Below are 18160 nucleotides of genomic sequence, written 5' to 3' on the forward strand. Positions count from 1 at the left end.
AGGAAGAGAGAAAAGAAGGAAGGAAGGAAGGGGGGAAGGAAGGAAGGGAGGAAAGAAGGAAGGAAGGAAGATTATTATTATTATTTTTTTAAATTATTTTTGTATTTGTATTTTTTTTTATCTTTTAAATTTTTTTGTAATTTTTTTATTACATTTTTTGTATTTTTTTTTCTTAGTTTTTTCCGACTCCTGGACTAACTACATAAAGAGTCACTTCACTGTTGTTTTGATTGAAACTCACTCTGTAATCCTTATCATTAAAAACATTATGTTTGTTTGTTATCACTTTTGTAAAAAGTTGGCATATAGTGTGTTTTTAAGTCTTTAATTACATTGATAATCTACGCCTCTTTCAGTCAGCAGCTTCACTTTGCCTGATAACGTTTGTCCTGCATGTCGACTCGTTCTTGAGACGTCGGTAGTTTTTCTGCACATTCCCTTCCAGACTTTTAGCTTTATCTCTCCGTCACTAGCAGATCTTTTCCTGTCCTGCCACATCTCTGTTTCTCTTCTTTCTTCCCTTTCCTGTAGTTTGACAGTATTCTGAAAGCCTTTAGTCAAAGCAACGGAGTAACCGTTTACCACAACCTTCAGGTGAGCCTGTCTTTGCCTGATTTCTGCTGTAAATAGCTTTTCCTTTAGTTTTTAATTCCCGCATGTTTCCAGACGCTTCCTTTAGCAGCACACCGGATTCTAACTGATGCTCAGCATCCGCTTGTTATCCAGGTCTGTTAACAACAGTGTCAACATTTTTTTTTTATTTTGACTTTTTTCTCAACATTTAGACTTTTTTCTCGACATTTAGACCTTTTTCTTCGACATTTCAACTTTTTTCTTCGACATTTAGTTTTTTCGTACGTTTTTTCATGCGTTTTTCATGTGTGCGTGCGTTTTTTTCGTGCGTCCGTTTTTGCGTGCCTGCGTTTTTTTTGCGTGCGTGCGTACGTTTTTTCGTGCGTGCGACTTTTTTCGTCGAAATTTCTACTTTTTTTCTCAACATTTCGACGTTTTTTTGTGCGTGCGTTTTTCGTGCATTTTTTCATGTGTGCGTGCGTTTTTCGTGCGTGCGTACCTTTTTTCGTGCGTGATTGCCTTTTTTTGTGCGTGCGTGCGTGCGTCCGTTTTTTGGTGCGTGCGTTTTTTCTTGCGTCCGTGTGTTTTTCCGTGCTTGCGTGCGTTTTTTCGTGCGTCCTTTTTTTTGAGCGCGTGTTTTCAACATTTCGACTTTTTTCTCGAAATTCTGACTTTTTTCTCAAGGTGCACAATGAAAAAAAAATCTTCCTCTAACATATTATTTTTATTTTTTTCCTATCCTGATTCTCTTCTGTAGATTTGCGTAACAAAGAGTCACGTGAAAGACATTAGCAGCTACATTAGCAGCTACATTAGCAGCTACATTAGCAGCCGAGGACCCAGTTATAACTATTATAGAAACATGCAGCATGTGTTGTCTTCATTCTAAGGCTGATACAAGACTTTTAATTTTTTGCGGCTCCAGACATATTTGTTTTTTGTGTTTTTTGTCCAATACGGCTCTAAAACATTTTGGGTTGCTGAATCCTGTAATAAACTGTTATGCTCCACTTTTGAATTACATCATTTCCTTTATCCTTTAACTGATCCACTGAACGTTAACTGCAAGCTACATCGTTCACCATCATCTTTTCAGCATCATTTTGCTAACGTTTTGCTAACGTTAGCAAACATGAGTGTGTTTTTTTTAAAGCGTGTGTTTGTGTCGTCTCAGACGTTTGCTGACATGGATGTTGAAGGCTCTTCAGTTCCCCCGGAGGAGAGTGAAGGGTTTACACCTGCTAGTGCTAACGCCGCTAGTGCTAACGCCGCTAGTGCTAACACTACTAACCCCGAGTCTGTGCATCACAGCGCCGCCCTGCAGGTGTGTCTCTGCCGTCACGCCGCTTTCATTTCATTTCATTTAATTTTTTATTTATTCCGATCATGGAAATATGCAAACAGAATCATCAACAGTTAACATCACAAAGAAAGGAAAAAAAAAATCAAAGATAGATTGTCTGTCTCCATACGCATATATTATTAATCTTAACTATTTCATCGATACATTGCTATTTTTTTCTCTTTAAATTTTTTTTTAAAACTGAAATATGTTTATACACCCCTTTAAATCATAATGTAATGAATTCCATAACTTAATTCCAACAACAGAAACACTCATCTGCTTTAAAGTTGTTCGGGGAAATAGATATTTAAAATAAAATGTTCTACGACTATCTTCATTATTTGAACTGAAAGTAAACATGTATTGTAAGTTTTCTGGTAATACTTTACATTTAGCTGTTACATGATTGTGAGAGTCTGTAACTTCACCAAATCATGGAGTTTCAGTTATTGATTCAATAAATAATCTGTTCTCTGTAATGCGTATTGTAAATAAAGGATTCATATTAGTTGGATATATGTTGCCCCAGACTGCAACACAATAAGTTAAATAAGGCAAAATGAATGAACAATATAACATTCTCATTACTGTATGATTTAACACGAACTTAGCTTCATTCAAAACAAAAATATTTTTGCACACTTTTGATTTTACATGAGCTATATGAGCTTTCCATGTCAATTTATCCTCTATAATAACCTAAAAACCTAAATTGTAATACTGGTAAGTGATATATTTCTGTAGCGACTGATGATGTTTGACTCTCAAACTGATGGATCACAATGTTTTCATTCCTTGGATGTAAATACAGTAAATACACTGCAAACACACCGTAGGAGCTATAAACGAATACAATAAACTAGAGTTAGTCTTTCTACATGCATATAAGTTTCATTTAACTTAAATACAGACCGATGCAGCTGAGATAATTTTTAGTCAAAAAATCTCATTACACTTAAAACAAGAATCATCACTGGAAAAAACAACAATTTTCAGAGAAAGGAAGGAAAAAGGAAGAAAGAAGGAAGTTCGCAGCTGCTTGCTCGGTAATAACAGCTACCGTTAACCACAATACATGAGTAACCATGGCAACCAAATTCAAGCTGGACGTAAATACGGCATTACATTTGCAAATAAAACAAATCTTGTGCCCCTTTTATCGTGTCAGTTAGGAACCACTTTAGCATTCAAGACTCGTTTAGTCTTTCAGACACACTTTCTACTGCCGTTAAACTTTTACCGTTAAACTTTTACCGTTAAAGTCCGAAGAGCCGGATGTTTACGAGGTCTCGGCGAGACGCCTTCAAAATAAAAGCACTAAATATTGGTCTCCTTAATATATAACAAATAAAATAAAAGCCCAGCTTTAAATAACGTTAATGGGAAAAAAAAACATAAAAAACACATTTATAGAAATACTCATATTAAACATCATTTACAATTTCCATTATTTTATTTTTTCGAAGAAATTTTTTTTATTATTATTATTATTATTATTATTATTACTACTATAGAGAAAATACCACAGTTTTTAGTGCCAATCTTGTCATTTTATTTAGTTTTTATCAGCTACACCTTTAGATCGGGCCGTGAAAATATTGTCAGACATTAAACCGGTCCCAGTTCAGAAAAGGTTGGAGAATCACTGGTTTAACTTTTATACAGAAGGCTTTTTCCTCATTTTTATGATGTGTTAAATGAAAAGAGCAGTTCCAGGACAGTTTTCTTATCTTAACATGTTTAATAATGGTTCTGTTTCCCTCCCTCTGTATTTCTGCAGGATTGCCCTGATTACCCGGATTCCAACGGCAATGAAAGATTACAGGAAGATCGGTGAGTTCTGCCCTTTCCATGCAAGGATTTAAGGATAAAACATGTTTTAGTTTAATTAAAGAGCAATTATGAATATAAGATGTTAGATGTTAATTGACATTACTAAAAGTGAATTATATAATCCAGTAGGTTCATGGCTGTGCATTTAAAAACTCTGAACTTACACCAGTCGACCAAATTCACTCAAAAAACTAAGGATCTTACCAAGAAATGTTCTTATTTCTAACCTAAAAACACCTTTACACCTGATAACACACATCACTTAAAAGGTTAGCTGTTTTTCCCACGTGTTTCAATTGAACTTTCATTTGTGTCAAGCACATTTTAAGTTCTAGTTCAGTTTTAAGTTAAAGTCTTGATAAGATTTTGAGTTTTGTCAGTGTTCAAAATAAAATTCTGAGACCTGCTCTAGCCGCATCGACAGTCGTCATAATTAATAGAACCCTAACGTTAATCTTTTAATTAATGAATTAAGTGCTGCATTAAACATAGTCCGGGTAAATACCAGCTTTGAGCTGCAAAATTAAACGATTCCTCGAGAAAGGGAAAATTCCTCCATCATTTTTTTTACCATTTATAAAAAAAGTCTCATGTCCAGGTTGTTTATTTAGGAAAAAACTCCAAATCTTACCATGAATATTTGTCTTATTTCTAGTTAAAATGTCTAATTTTTAGTCAAAAAATCTCATTACACTTAAAACAAGACTCATCACTGGAAAAAACAACAATTTTCAGAGAGAGAAAGAACGAAAGGAAAGAACTAAAGAAAAGAAGAAAATAAATAAAGAAAGGAAGGAAGAAAAGAAAAAGAAATAAAGAAGTAAAGAAAGATAGAAAGAAGGAAGGAAAAAGAAAAAGAAAGATGGAAGAAAAAAGAAGGAAAGAAAGAAAGAAAAACGAACCGTCCAGCGTGATTCTCTCTCTTAGAAAGAAAGAAAGAAAGAAAGAAAGAAAGAAAGAAAGAAAGAAAGAAAGAAAGAAAGAAAGAAAGAAAGAAAGAAAGAAAGAAAGAAAGAAAGAAAGAAAGAAAGAAAGAAAGAAAGAAAGAAAGAAAGAAAGAAAGAACTCTTGTTTTAAGTGTAATGAGATTTTTTTGACTAAAAACAGGGGTGATAGCGCTCCGGCGTCACGCCGGATTTCCGGCATACCGAGGTGTTTGCGAGAAAAAAAAAATCAGGTTTGCCGTTTATTTTTCTTATGATATTAATTTTTTATATACCGTAATACCGGTGAGTAGCGCACACAACGTTGGGAACGCTGCGCGGCGCGGTGGAACGTAGCGCCGCTGGACACGGTTTGTGTGGGGACTGTTTAGCGAGTGAGCAGAGCCGGCAGAGAAAAGTCAACAGTGCGGCGTGTCCGTGTGTAACCTAAATCTACCATGGCCTCGGCGTTAGGGCTCGGCCAAGTGAGGCTTTATAAATATATGGGCTTTATAAATGTATTAAATATATGAGCGCGGAGTCGGCGAGAGCTGCGCGCGGCGAATAGTACGAACCGGGCGCTGTGAAGCCTGATTTATAGTTCCGCGTTAAATCGACGCGGAACTCTCGCCGTAGGGTACGCCGTATTTTGCGTAACCTACAGCGTATGGCCTGCGTTGGTGTAACGCTGAACCATAAATCAGCCTTAAACCACACCTGCAGTCCATCAGCTGATGAGGAGAAGTTAAAACAGCGGGGCTGCTAGTTGTTGATTGCTGGTACGTTTTGTTAACTCTGAGAGCTTTATTGGTTTGTTTGTTAGTTTGCTGGTGTTTTTTTTCTCTCTGGGATTTTTGAGTTATTTATGAAGAAGTTCTGAGTTCCGTGTGAGCAGTATTCGAGTTGAGGGGAGATAAGGCGTGATGTGATGGCACCCCCCCTGAAATAAAAACGGTCCAAATCATCCCCCCCTGAAATAAAAACAGTCCAAATCATCCCCCCTGAAATAAAAACGGTCCAAATCATCCCCCCCTGAAATAAAAACAGTCCAAATCATCCCCCCCTGAAATAAAAACAGTCCAAACCATCCCCCCTGAAATAAAAACAGTCCAAACCATCCCCCCCTGAAATAAAAACAGTCCAAATCATCCCCCCCTGAAATAAAAACGGTCCAAATCATCCCCCCCTGAAATAAAAACAGTCCAAATCATCCCCCCCTGAAATAAAAACGGTCCAAATCATCCCCCTGTAAAACTGCCATCCCTCCTTTCCATCCCTTATGTCATTTCATCAATGAATGTGGTTTTACTGCTATTTCAACATTTAGAGTCATCACCAGAAAAATAACACCAGAAAAATAACAATTTTCACCTGTTTCAAGTAAATTTTCACTTGAAATAAGTAGAAAAATCTGCCAGTGGAACAAGATTTATCTTCTCATTACAAGCAAAAAAATCTTGTTCCACTGGCAGATTTTTCTACTTATTTCAAGTGAAAATCTACTTGAAACAGACTGATTTATTGCTTGTGTAGTTGAAAAATACATGAGAACAGGACCTTGAAAAAAAATAATCACATATTAAATCGCAATCGTAATATTGAGGAAAAAAATCGCAATTAGATTATTTTCAAAAATCGTTCAGCCCTACATTAGAATCATAAGTGTTGCCACCTCATTGTAAACGGCATCATGTTGTGAGGCCATGCAAACCTGTATTTATACTAGTGTGGACATTCATGTTTTTCTACAATATTTCCTCCTCATGACAGTAAAATAGGCCATTCTAAGCCAATTTACTGCAGCAATTCCTTTCCAAATCATTAAAAAAATGTGGTTAACACCCAGTTGTGCATGGAAAAAAAAAAAAAACCTGATATACCGTGAAACCGATATATTTTTGAAAAATACAGTGATATAATCTTTTGGTCATACCGCCCAGCATCTACGCGTAGATCCGAGAGACGCTTTCACTCAAAACCACACCAGCCATACTTAAGCCAATCGGTAATAGTGTAGGGGGTGGTCTTGGGTTTTGGCCAATCAGATGGATTCTAGCCTCGCGTCACCAGGCTCCAGGCTGTTAACCGAAATCACCAAAATAAATGTGTTTCATTCTGTTTTCTATGGGCTGCATGTGGTGAGCTTGAACAACAGGACCATGGGTCAATTTACACCAGACTTACACTTTAAGAGGACAAAAAATTACAATTGTGTTGATCGGGGCATATATCTTGGCTTAGGGGCTCGCTTACCTCCCAGGGAAAAAAAGTTCAGGCTCAGGATTTTTTTTTACTATCACCCCTGTAAAAATGAGACATTTTAACTAGAAATGAGACAAATATTCTTGTTAAAATGTAGAGTGTTTGCAGTGTTTCTTGCATCGTTATCGACAGCTGAATCTGCTCAACGCTGCAGTAACTATGAAGTTTATCCACTTCCTGCTTCCAGGGGAAACATTGTAGGAAGAGATGTTAATGTTTTCTATGTGATTTTAATGTTTTCTATGTGATTTTAATGTTTTCTCTGGTTGTATTTGGTCCCCAGACCTCTGAGCTGCACGGAGAGTCTGATTTTAATGTTTTATATGTTTTATTTCTTCCCAGACCTCTGAGCTGCACGGAGAGTCTGATTTTAATGTTTTCTATGTTTTATTTCTTCCCAGACCTCTGAGCTGCACGGAGAGTCTGCGGCAGCTTTCCCAGCAGCTCAACGGCCTCGTCTCCGAGGTAAACATGTTACATATGTTGGACAATAGAAGGATTTTAACACAAACGCACCACTAGTTGTTTTAAAGAGGAATGACTGTATACATTTGTTTTTATTTTTTTATTATTTTTCTTTTTTATTTAATTTTATTGATTTATTTATTTTTTAATTTATTTAACTCTTGTGCTGTCTTCGCGTCAAGGAAGGAGGAAGAGAAGAAGAGAGGAAAGAAGGAAAGAAAGAAGTTTGCTTTATTTTATTATTTCCTTCCTTCCTTCCTTCCTTCCTTCCTTCCTTCCTTCCTTCCTTCCTTCCTTCCTTCCTTCCTTCCTTCCTTCCTTCCTTCCTTCCTTCCTCCCTTCCTTCCTTCTTTCCTCCCTTCTTTCCTTCCTTCTTTTCTCCATTCATTCATTCATTCCTCCCTTCTTTTTTCCCTTCCGTCCTTCCTTCCTTCCTTCCTTCTTTCCTTCCTTCCTTCCTTCCTTCCTTCCTTCCTTCCTTCCTTCCTTCCTTCCTTCCTTCCTTCCTTCCTTCCTTCCTTCCTTCCTTCCTCCCTCCCTCCCTCCCTCCTTGACCCGACAGCACAAGGGTTAAGTGATACGGTTGATTTCCAGGTCTAATTGTCTCATAAGCTTTAGGTTTAAATGGACACAAGATTTTTATCAAGTTTATTCTTGAATCTGAAGTTTAAAGAGAATAAATGCGAATTATTTGTCGTTGCAGTCGTAGTTTGTCGTTGCAGTCGTAGTTTGTGAGAAGAGAATAAATGTGAACTATTTGTCGTTGCAGTCGTCGGTTTCCTACGTGAACGGAGATGCTCCTTCAGTCGGGGAGAAGGAGCTGGAGGTGAGAACATGTTTATGATTAAATCATTCATTATTACGATAACAACAATTTAACTCTGTTTTTAAAAGGTTGGCTAGATTTCTGAACCTTGTGGTTCTTCTTCCTCTTCCTGTATTGATTTTTGCTGCTTTTATTTATTGCTTTTAAGAGCCAGAATGAGCCGGTTCCTGCATGTACATGTTTTCCTTTTCACGCAAATGTGAATTTAAAACCCTTGTTGAGACGCATTTTGTAATCACGGTGCATTTTGTAATAAACGTCCAAAATGTAATAACTTTTTCATTTCATTTTGTAATAAAGCCGCATTTTGTAATAAATTTTGCCGCATTATGTAATAAGTTATTGTATTTTGAGAAGATTATTATAAAATGCACTTGCAACTTTTTTATTTTCTATGAAATGTAATAACATGGTGCATTATGTAATAATTATGTAATAAAACCTATTATTGTTGTTTGTTTAACAATGAATTTATACAAGAGTGACTTTTGTTGTTTTTATGCAATTTCCCTCAGAGCTTTGTAGCCAATAAATCTATGTATAAAACTCTAAATATAACTTTAGTTTGGAATTATATAGGCCAATAACAAACAGATAAACTATGCTTTAGAATTATTATTACATAATGCAACATGTTATTACATTTTCTAGAGAATAAAAAAGTTTCAAGTGCATTTTGTAATAATCTTCTCAAAATGTAATAACTTATTACAAAATGCGGCAAAATTTATTACAAAATGCATTGGGGCAGTTTATTACAAAATGAAATGACAAAGTTATTACATTTTGGACGTTTATTACAAAATGCCTTTGACTTTTAGACCCAGTTGGCAAATGATCACAGTTTTCATTTATATGTTTATTTTTACCAGTAGGTAGACACCAAAATACTTTTTATTTGCATATTATTATTGTTATTTTCTAAATTAGATTCGATTTTGACGGAGTATTAGGGCCAAACTAAGAAAAGATTGTCATAATAATATGAGAAAAAATTCGTAAAATTATGAGAATAAAGTCATAATGTTGCCAGAATATAGTCGTAATATTATGAGAATAAAGTTGTAATATTACGAGAAAAAAGTGGTAATTTTTGAGAATAATGTCGTAATTTATTTATTTTATTTGCATATTATTATTTTCTAAATTAGATTAGATTTTTTAGTAAAGTAGTGGAGGTTAAATGTGATAAATATTTGATATTCTCGTATCATATTTGTGTTTTCGCTCCCTGAAATAATCGTTCAGGACGATCAATGACCCAGAGATGAAGGTTGTAACGTTTATGAACTTTAATCTGTTCTCTACCTTTCATATAATTGTAGGGGATTTTTCTTCCTCCGTAACTCGGAACTATGGACTGACATTATTGCACTAATATTATTATTATGGGATGCCAAGTAGTGGCTGATGTGGAAAAAAAATCCCCAAAAAATAAAATACGCCCAAAAAAACGAGGAAAAACATGAGAATGAAGGCGATTTATTAGTTTACAGGAAAGGTTTCCCTTTTCTTCTTATTATGGTCATGCCAAGTAGTGGCATGACCATATTAGAATCGTCCAGAACGGCCCAAATGGCAATGTTGCTAGCATTTTGCTAACAAGCTGAAGTTGCAAAAGTCCCACTGTGCACCAGCGGGTTTACAGCATGACCCCACTCTGATGTGGAAAAGAAAAATCCCCCAAAAAATTAAACACGGCCCGAAAAACCTGAAAAATGAAGGCGATAAAATAGTATCCAGAAAAGGTTTCCCTTTTCTTCCTTATTATTATTCCGCACTTTTTTTTCGTCCGTTAATACGGCCCGAACCAGAACGTGCACCCATGCATGGCATACATCGTTGGATGCGTCTCCATCGTTACTTTTCTCAGTCAAAAGCGTTACCGTGGCAACGCTAGTTGCCAAAAAGCAAAAAAAAAAAAGGCGAAGATTCGGACGCTTATTGCTCGGCCGAACTTTACCGTAGAGACATCGTTCAAATTTACAAACACTCGGCCTGATTGGCACTAAAGGACCGTACAACCTTATCATGCTACTTATTACGGTTTTTGCGATATTTAACTTTCAATTTAAAAAAAATATTCCATTTTATTTTGGACGCTTGTTGCTAGGCAACGGTTTATCGTACAGACATCATTACAACTTTGACAAACCCGGGACGCGTTGTACTACAACATACTTTAGTCTCATCATGCTAGCTATTACGGTTTTTGAGATATTCAACTACGCTCATTTTGATGCTAACGGAACTTTGGACGCTTGTTGCTCGGCAACGCGATATTGTACAGACTTTGATCCAACCTTAAAAGACTCGGGACGATGTGGACGACGTGGACTACAACATACTGAGGTTTCATTTCGCTGTCGTTTACAACCTTTGAGATATAGAAGCCAAATTGTCCCATTCTATCCTATGGGGCTTGTTACCATGGCAACAAAACCTATGCATTTTTATGGGGGAGAATATGAATAAATCATCTGTAAACGAGTAGCATTTATTAGTGGAATAGTTAGTTATTCTCCACCGTCCATCAAGTTTTATTATTTGCATCATTCCTCATTGAAAGTGTGTGATTTTTTGCCTCTGGGTCGGGAATTCCCCTTTAAATATTTACCCTCCTGTGTTTTTCTCATCTGAATTTTGCCACTGCACTTGACCTGTCTCTCCTCATTGTTTTGTTTCATTTATCTATGATTTCTCTGATGCATGAACACGATAGAGCCGGAACCAGGAGCTGGCGGCTTCGCTGGAATCCAGCAAGTTAACAAACGCTCAGCTCAATACCCGGCTAGACCGGCTGGTAAGAGGCTGATTCTGCACCTGATTCTGCACGAGTTTCTGCACGAGTTTCTGAACCAGTTTCTGCGTGTGTGTGTGTTTCTGCATGTGTGTGTTGTGCCACATAGGGGGCGCTGTTCAGTTATAATAAAGTAGACTATTTATCAAATTGAATTATCAAAATGATTTAATCCTATCGGGGCACCACCTGGATTTCCAGGAAAAATAATAACTTTAACAACAGAAATCAGTCTCAAAACTAGGGATTATTCTGCAGAGTAGGGATGGGCGGTATGGACTACAAAATGTATCACCATAATTTCTGGCATTTATCCCGATAACGATAAAAATGACGATAAAAAAATACCAATTCAACTCCATCTTTGTAACTATAAATCTATCACCACATTCAGTCTCTGGAGCCAAATCACTGCTCTAAAAGATACTGAATACTAAACTACACCAATTAAATTGAATTAATAAAAACCAATTAAATTAGTACACCTGTACTGCAAAACTGGAATGACTCAAATGAAACAAGTTTGAAATGTAAGAACAGATTCAACATTTATTCAAACTGCATGGCTTAAACAGTGGGATAACAGTGAAACAGCAAAAGTATCTTTTGTCCTTCAAGTTTTATTAGCTTATAAAATCATAAAGTAGAAAAAAATACAACCTGATAAATAAAGAAACAGGACAAATAAATAAAAGTTCACTGAAAATAAAATCCAATCAGTGATGACCTCTTCTAATATAAATAAAATGTGCAGATTAACCTGTGGTTGGAACATGCCACAAATTAGATACTAATGCAATTTTTTTTTGTAATAGTCAAACGTTATATCAAAATGTAACAACCATTTCCTTCTGTTTTTGCAGACTCTGCACATAATAGATGATGTTTGCTCCTCGTCTCTTTTTAAATCCAAACCAGTTCCAGATAACGGAGCTGGAGCCTCGTTTAACGACGAGCTCCTTCCGCCATGTTTGTTACACAAAAACCTCATCAACGGGAATTTATCCTTTTTATCGTGAGATACAAATTCTTACCGTGGGGAATTATTTTGACGGTTTATCCGTGAACGGTAAAATATCACCCATTCCTACTGCAGAGTAACAATAAGGGCTGTTATTTCTGCAGGATAATGTTGAAGGCTCTTAAAGAGTTCGGCACTAGCTCTGTCAAACAGCCATTGTGACAAAATACGTTCAAACAACACAAACTACTCTCATTAAAATCAATCAGAATTTATTCACATCCAGGTGTCAAGCAGTTATAAAGCGACACCATTGAATAAATCCTGACGGCAAACTACATTAAACATAAAACTACCATGAAGAAACAACAAGAATGAAACGTTAACTGCATAAGGAAAATAAACCAAAACAGTAAACACTGGATACAAAACTTCTGACCATCTGTGTCTCCAGAAAACTGGCTGCTCGTGGCTGGCAACGCATTTAAAGATGGCGCTGCCCTGTGGTATTTAAAGATGGCTGTGGTATTTAAAGATGTGCAATGAGACAGGATGACGGGGCGCGGTATTTAAAGCCACGGATAACTGGCGAAGATTTTTTTTTTTTTTTTTTTTTAAACATAATTTTTTAAACAAGAAAAACACACTTCATACAAAACTGCTAGTAGAGGAAATATAATAAGGAAAAAGAACATCCTGGAGGTTTTATGAACAAGAGACATATAAACAAAAATAAGATAGATAAGAAAGTTAATACAAAGGAACAGTAAAGCATTTTAAAGGAAATAGCATCGACATTTCAGAATGAGACTTAAAATAAAAGATACTTTGATATATCGGTTAATAATTTTTTTGCAGAGTTATTTGACTTAATACTTTTTAAAGAAACAAAAAACTTTTGAAATCATTTATAAAAAATTGAAAGAGGCTTCATTTTTCTCCACTTACAACAATAATAATAATAATAATAATTCATTTTATTTGACGGCGCCTTTCATGTCACCCAAGGTCACCTTACAGAATAAAAACAAACAATACAATACAGGAAATATAATAGTAATACAGTAGAAATTATAATACATACACACATACACAATACATACAAATAGACAATCAATGTATGTGATATTTATCCAGTAAGAGAATGACATTAACCAAGAAGGACACTGATTTGTCAATAGTATCTACCGTATTTTCTGGACTATAAGCCGCACCTGTATATAAGCCGCACCCGCTCTATTTTTAAAAAAACAATAAAAAAAGATATATAAGCCGCACCCACTTTTATTTAAAAAAAAAGATATGCAAGTCGCAGATATTTATGTTGTTAGATTAGATATTTACTACATGTACTACATGAACGATTTTGAGCTGTAAATGATGTACATGTTTGTACCTAAATAGATCTTTCCTAACAGTGTCTTTTAACACGGCAGCAACTTTGCTGATTAAAACGGGACAGAACCAAGAGAAAATAACCAGTATTTATTTATATATTTATCTGTTTGAAATCTGCTTCTACTGCATCTACTTCTATCTGCTAAAGAAGAAGTAGTGTATTCTTCTTTGCATTTATTTTGTCTTAGTTTTTATTCTAATTCCGGTTAGCACTCCCCCGTGCGGTGGAAGAAAAATCCACAGAATAGCTGCACCTTTGTATAAGCCGCATGGTTCAAAACCTAGGAAAAAAGTAGCGGCTTATAGTCCAGAAAATACGGTATATAAAAAATTATGTTAACGATTTCTAAATTTGCAATGTCATTAATTTTTAAAGATAGACAATTTCTAATTTCATGCCAAAACATTTTTGAGACAGGACACGATAAAAACATGTGATCAAGTGATTCTTCCGATTCATTGCAAAAAGCACAGGGGTCAACTTCAAATTTAAATCTATGTCTCAAGAATTCAGCGGTTGGATACATTTTGTTAATCAATTTTTTTTTTTTTTTTTTTTTTTTTTTTTTTTTTTTTTACCTTGTCTGCACACATATTATTGATTGATACCATGACGGTAGAAACCAAAAGTGTATATATGTGCATTATTACTATATGTAATATATACATATATATACGCACACATATGCGTACACATACATAAATATACACATACAAACCCAGTGATTTTTTTTTTTTTTTTTTTTTTTGGGGGGGGAGGGGGTGGGGGGGGGTGACGACATCCACTGCCAATCCAGGAAGCAGGAACACACGGAGACACACGTCAAGCACTGGAAATCTGCAACAAAAAACCACAAACAAAGCACGAAACCGGCACGGAGCCAACCAAAACACGAACAGCAATCGACCTAAATCTTGAGATCTGATCGCAGTCTGAGCTAAGCTATCGCTACCGCTACCTAAACCCAAAAACTAGAGAGCCAGCATGCAGGTGAACAAGCCAGTGTGTATGTCTATGTGTGTGTGTGTGTATGTATATGATCATGCGTGTGTGTGTGTGTGTGTGTGTGTGTGTGTGTGTGTGTGTGTGTGTGTGTGTGTGTGTGTAATAAACCAAACAAAGCTCCACCTGAAGTGTATCTATAGTGGGGGAGGGTTAATCAATTTAAAATGAGTTTCCTTGACTTTTGGGGAGAATGGGCCATTTAATATAATTTGAGTGGCTTTTTCTAGTGTAGACAAACTTAAAGACTGTGAAGTGTCAGAATATAACCCTCTGTGATCGTCGTTAAATGATCTCAACTTAAAGACAGCACTTATAAACTTGTTGTTATAATTGGCGAAGATGGCGCCACAAAATAAAGAAACAATAATGCCGGTAGTTGCCGGCGTTACACAGTAATATACATATGGTAAACAACCTTAAAACACAAATTTAGCTCTAGATTAAACTGATCACCCAAAACACACAAAGTGAGTGAGTCCAGAGTTCACATGACCACATGACGGCGGACCAACGTGTGTGTGTTTCTGCGTGTGTGTGTGTTTACATTAGGAATAGGTGATATTTTACCGTTCACGATAAACCGTCCCAAAAATTCTCCACGGTAAGAATTTGTATCTCACGGTAAAAATGATAAATTCCTGTTGATGACGTTTTTGTGTAGGAAGGAAGGAAGGAAGGAAGGAAGGAAGGAAGGAAGGAAGGAAGGAAGGAAGGAAGGAAGGAAGGAAGGAAGGAAGGAAGGAAGGAAGGAAGGAAGGAAGGAAGGAAGGAAGGAAGGAAGGAAGGAAGGAAGGAAGGAAGGAAGGAAGGAAGGAAGGAAGGAAGGAAGGAAGGAAGGAAGGAAGGAAGGAAGGAAGGAAGGAAGGAAGGAAGGAAGGAAGGAAGGAAGGAAGGAAGGAAGGAAGGAAGGAAGGAAGGAAGGAAGGAAGGAAGGAAGGAAGGAAGGAAGGAAGGAAGGAAGGAAGGAAGGAAGGAAAAAGACAGAAAGAAATGAGAAAGAAAGACAGAAAGAAAGACAGAAAGAAAGACAGAAAGAAAGACAGAAAGAAAGACAGAAAGAAAGACAGAAAGAAATGAGAAAGAAAGACAGAAAGAAATGAGAAAGAAAGACAGAAAGAAATGAGAAAGAAAGAAAGATTCCCATTGGTGTAGTTTAGTAGTATTTAGTATCTTTTAGAGCAGTGATTTGGCTCCAAAGACTGAATGTGGTGATAGATTTATAGTTACAAAGATGGAGTTGAATTGGTATTTTTTTATTGTCATTTTTATCGTTATCGGGATAAATGCCAGAAATTATTGTGATAATTATTTTAGTCCACACCGCCCAGCCCTAGTGTTTCTGTGTGTGTGTGTGTGTTTCTGCACGTGTGTGTGTGTGTGTGTGTTTCTGCATGTGTGTGTGTGGTAAATGAGCGTTTCTCTTCACATCTGCATGTCTTGTTGGAATGTCTTAATCTGGAAGAAGTCATGCCTCTTTTTGCCTCTTTTCTCATTATTTTACTCATCTTTTACTTGGGTCGACCAACTCTTTTGTACGGAAGAGAATCAGGGCCAAACTAAGAAAAGATTGTCATAATAATATGAGAAAAAAGTCGTAAAATTACGAGAAAAAAGTGGTAATTTATGAGAATAATGTCGTAATTTATGAGAATAAAGTTGTAATATTATGAGAATCAAGTCGTAATTTATTTATAAAAAAATAAAAATAATATTTTAGAGGAGGAAGATTTTTTTTACGTTAGGCACTTCCAGAAAAAAGTCGAAATGTTGAGAAAAAAGTCAAAGTCGAGATTAATGTTGAAGTACAATTTCTAGAAATTTTCAAACTATTTAATTTCCATGCTAACAGTAATGGAGAGTTTCCAGGAAGGTTCAGTTTGAGGTCAAATACCTTTAGCTTCAGGAAACCAGCAGGGCTGCATTTCAGACATTCATGCTCAGATCAGCACGGAGATTTCAGCCGACCAGAACAGACTAGGGACCGGGTTGGACCGGTTCAGACCGGTTCGGAGGATCCTTGGCAGTGACGCCTATAGACATTTACACGTAGACATCGATGTTCTTGCTCGATGCTGTGATACGTCAAAGTCGCCGCCATATTGGATGTTCAAGACTGCGCTGTAAACTAATACAAGTAAATGGACTTATTTTCATAAAGCGCCTTTCTACAAAGAAATGTACGTTTTACGTCTCATTTATTCATTCACACACGCTCTTTTTTTTCTTCTCTTTTTTCCTCTTTTTTTTTCTTTTTTTCCCTCTTTTTTTCCTCCCTTTTTCCCTCTTTTTTCCGCCTTTTTTCCCTATTTTTTCCTCTTTTTTCCTATTTTTTCTCTTTTTTTTCTCTTTTTCTCATCTTTTTAACGCTTTTTTAAAAATCTTTTTTCCTCTTTTCTCATCTTTGTGCGTGTGTGAATGAATAATTGAGACGTAAAACGTAAATTTCTTTGTAGAAAGGCGCTTTATGAAAATAAGGAAAAAAGAGGAAAAAAGAGGAGGAAAAGAGTAAAAAAGACAGAAAAAAGAGGAGAAAAGAGAAAAAAGCGGAAGAAATAGGAAAAACAGGGAAAAAAGAGGAAAAAAAGAGCGTGTGTGAATGAATAAATGAGATGTAAAACATTTCTTTGTAGAAAGGCGCTTTATGAAAATAAATCCATTCACTTGTATTAGTTTCCAGCGCAGTCTTGCCACATCCAATATGGCGGCGTCGTTGACGTACGGCTCAGCATTAGGGTTGGCCACGCCCCCACTGGCCTCAATAAAACAAAAAAACACTTGCCGGTCACATAGATTCTATGGTCAGTTATGCGTTTCTTCCCAAATCATTTGGGCAAAATGCATATCAGTGTGTTTTTATTCTGTTTCTGTAGCCTAAAAATCCAAAAAGTCTGACTTTTATCCCGGAATTCAGACTTTATTCCGACTTTAATCCCAGAAATTCCGATTTTAATAAAACAAACAAGTTTAGACAGGAGAAAAGACATAAACAAACAAGTAAACAACAATAAAGATCCTCGTCTTAACTTGTATCTGTTTCTTCTGCAGGTTCTTCAGACTCAGGAGCTTTCAGATCAGCTGACGAAGGAGCGAAAGGATTTTGAGCAGAGATTTTCCAAAGAGCAGGGCTCCATGCGGGAGCAGCTACAGGTGAGTTTCTAAGTATTCACGTGTTTATCAATCCATTTCTTCAAGCTCGTATTAAACAGTGACATATTTAGAAAGCAGCTGCTAGTGTAGCTGCTAATGTAGCTGCTAATATAGCATAATGTAGCTTCTAATGTAGCTGCTAATGTAGCTGCTAGTGTAGCTGTTAGTGGAGCTGCTAATGTGGCATAATGTAGCTGCTAATGTGGCTGCTAATGTAGCTGCTAATGTAGCTGCTAATGTAGCTGCTAATGTAGCATAATGTAGCTGCTAATGTAGATGCTAATGTGGCTGCTAATGTGGCTGCTAATGTAGCTGCTAATGTGGCTGCTAATGTAGCTGCTAGTGTAGCTGCTAATGTAGCATGATGTAGCTGCTAATGTGGCTGCTAATGTAGCATAATGTAGCTGCTAATGTGGCTGCTAATGTGGCTGCTAATGTAGCTGCTAGTGTAGCTGCTAATGTAGCATGATGTAGCTGCTAATGTAGCATGATGTAGCTGCTAATGTAGCATGATGTAGCTGCTAATGTAGCATGATGTAGCTGCTAATGTAGCATGATATAGCTGCTAACGTAGCTCTTAATGTAGCATAATGTAGCTGCTAATGTAGCAAAATGTAGCTG

At 36.4% G+C, this 18160-nt stretch overlaps 1 protein-coding gene across 7 annotated transcripts in view; it reads left to right on the plus strand.

The window, feature by feature from the left end:
* The window catches only part of LOC133454896 (golgin subfamily A member 2-like), a 52516-nt gene that overhangs the window by 6288 nt on the left and 28068 nt on the right, over positions 1 to 18160 (plus strand). For 3 of the 7 annotated variants that reach the window (XM_061733614.1, XM_061733615.1, XM_061733616.1), the window contains exons 3-9: positions 532 to 594; positions 1748 to 1897; positions 3699 to 3751; positions 7338 to 7401; positions 8171 to 8227; positions 10950 to 11030; positions 17438 to 17539. In XM_061733614.1, the coding sequence (XP_061589598.1) occupies positions 532 to 594; positions 1748 to 1897; positions 3699 to 3751; positions 7338 to 7401; positions 8171 to 8227; positions 10950 to 11030; positions 17438 to 17539 (570 nt within the window). The remainder of the gene's footprint in view (positions 1 to 531; positions 595 to 1747; positions 1898 to 3698; positions 3752 to 7337; positions 7402 to 8170; positions 8228 to 10949; positions 11031 to 17437; positions 17540 to 18160) is intronic. The other 4 variants (XM_061733618.1, XM_061733619.1, XM_061733617.1 and 1 more) reach the window with 4 other exon arrangements.

Source organism: Cololabis saira, chromosome 11, assembly GCF_033807715.1.
Source record: "Cololabis saira isolate AMF1-May2022 chromosome 11, fColSai1.1, whole genome shotgun sequence".
Classification (NCBI taxonomy): domain Eukaryota; kingdom Metazoa; phylum Chordata; class Actinopteri; order Beloniformes; family Belonidae; genus Cololabis; species Cololabis saira.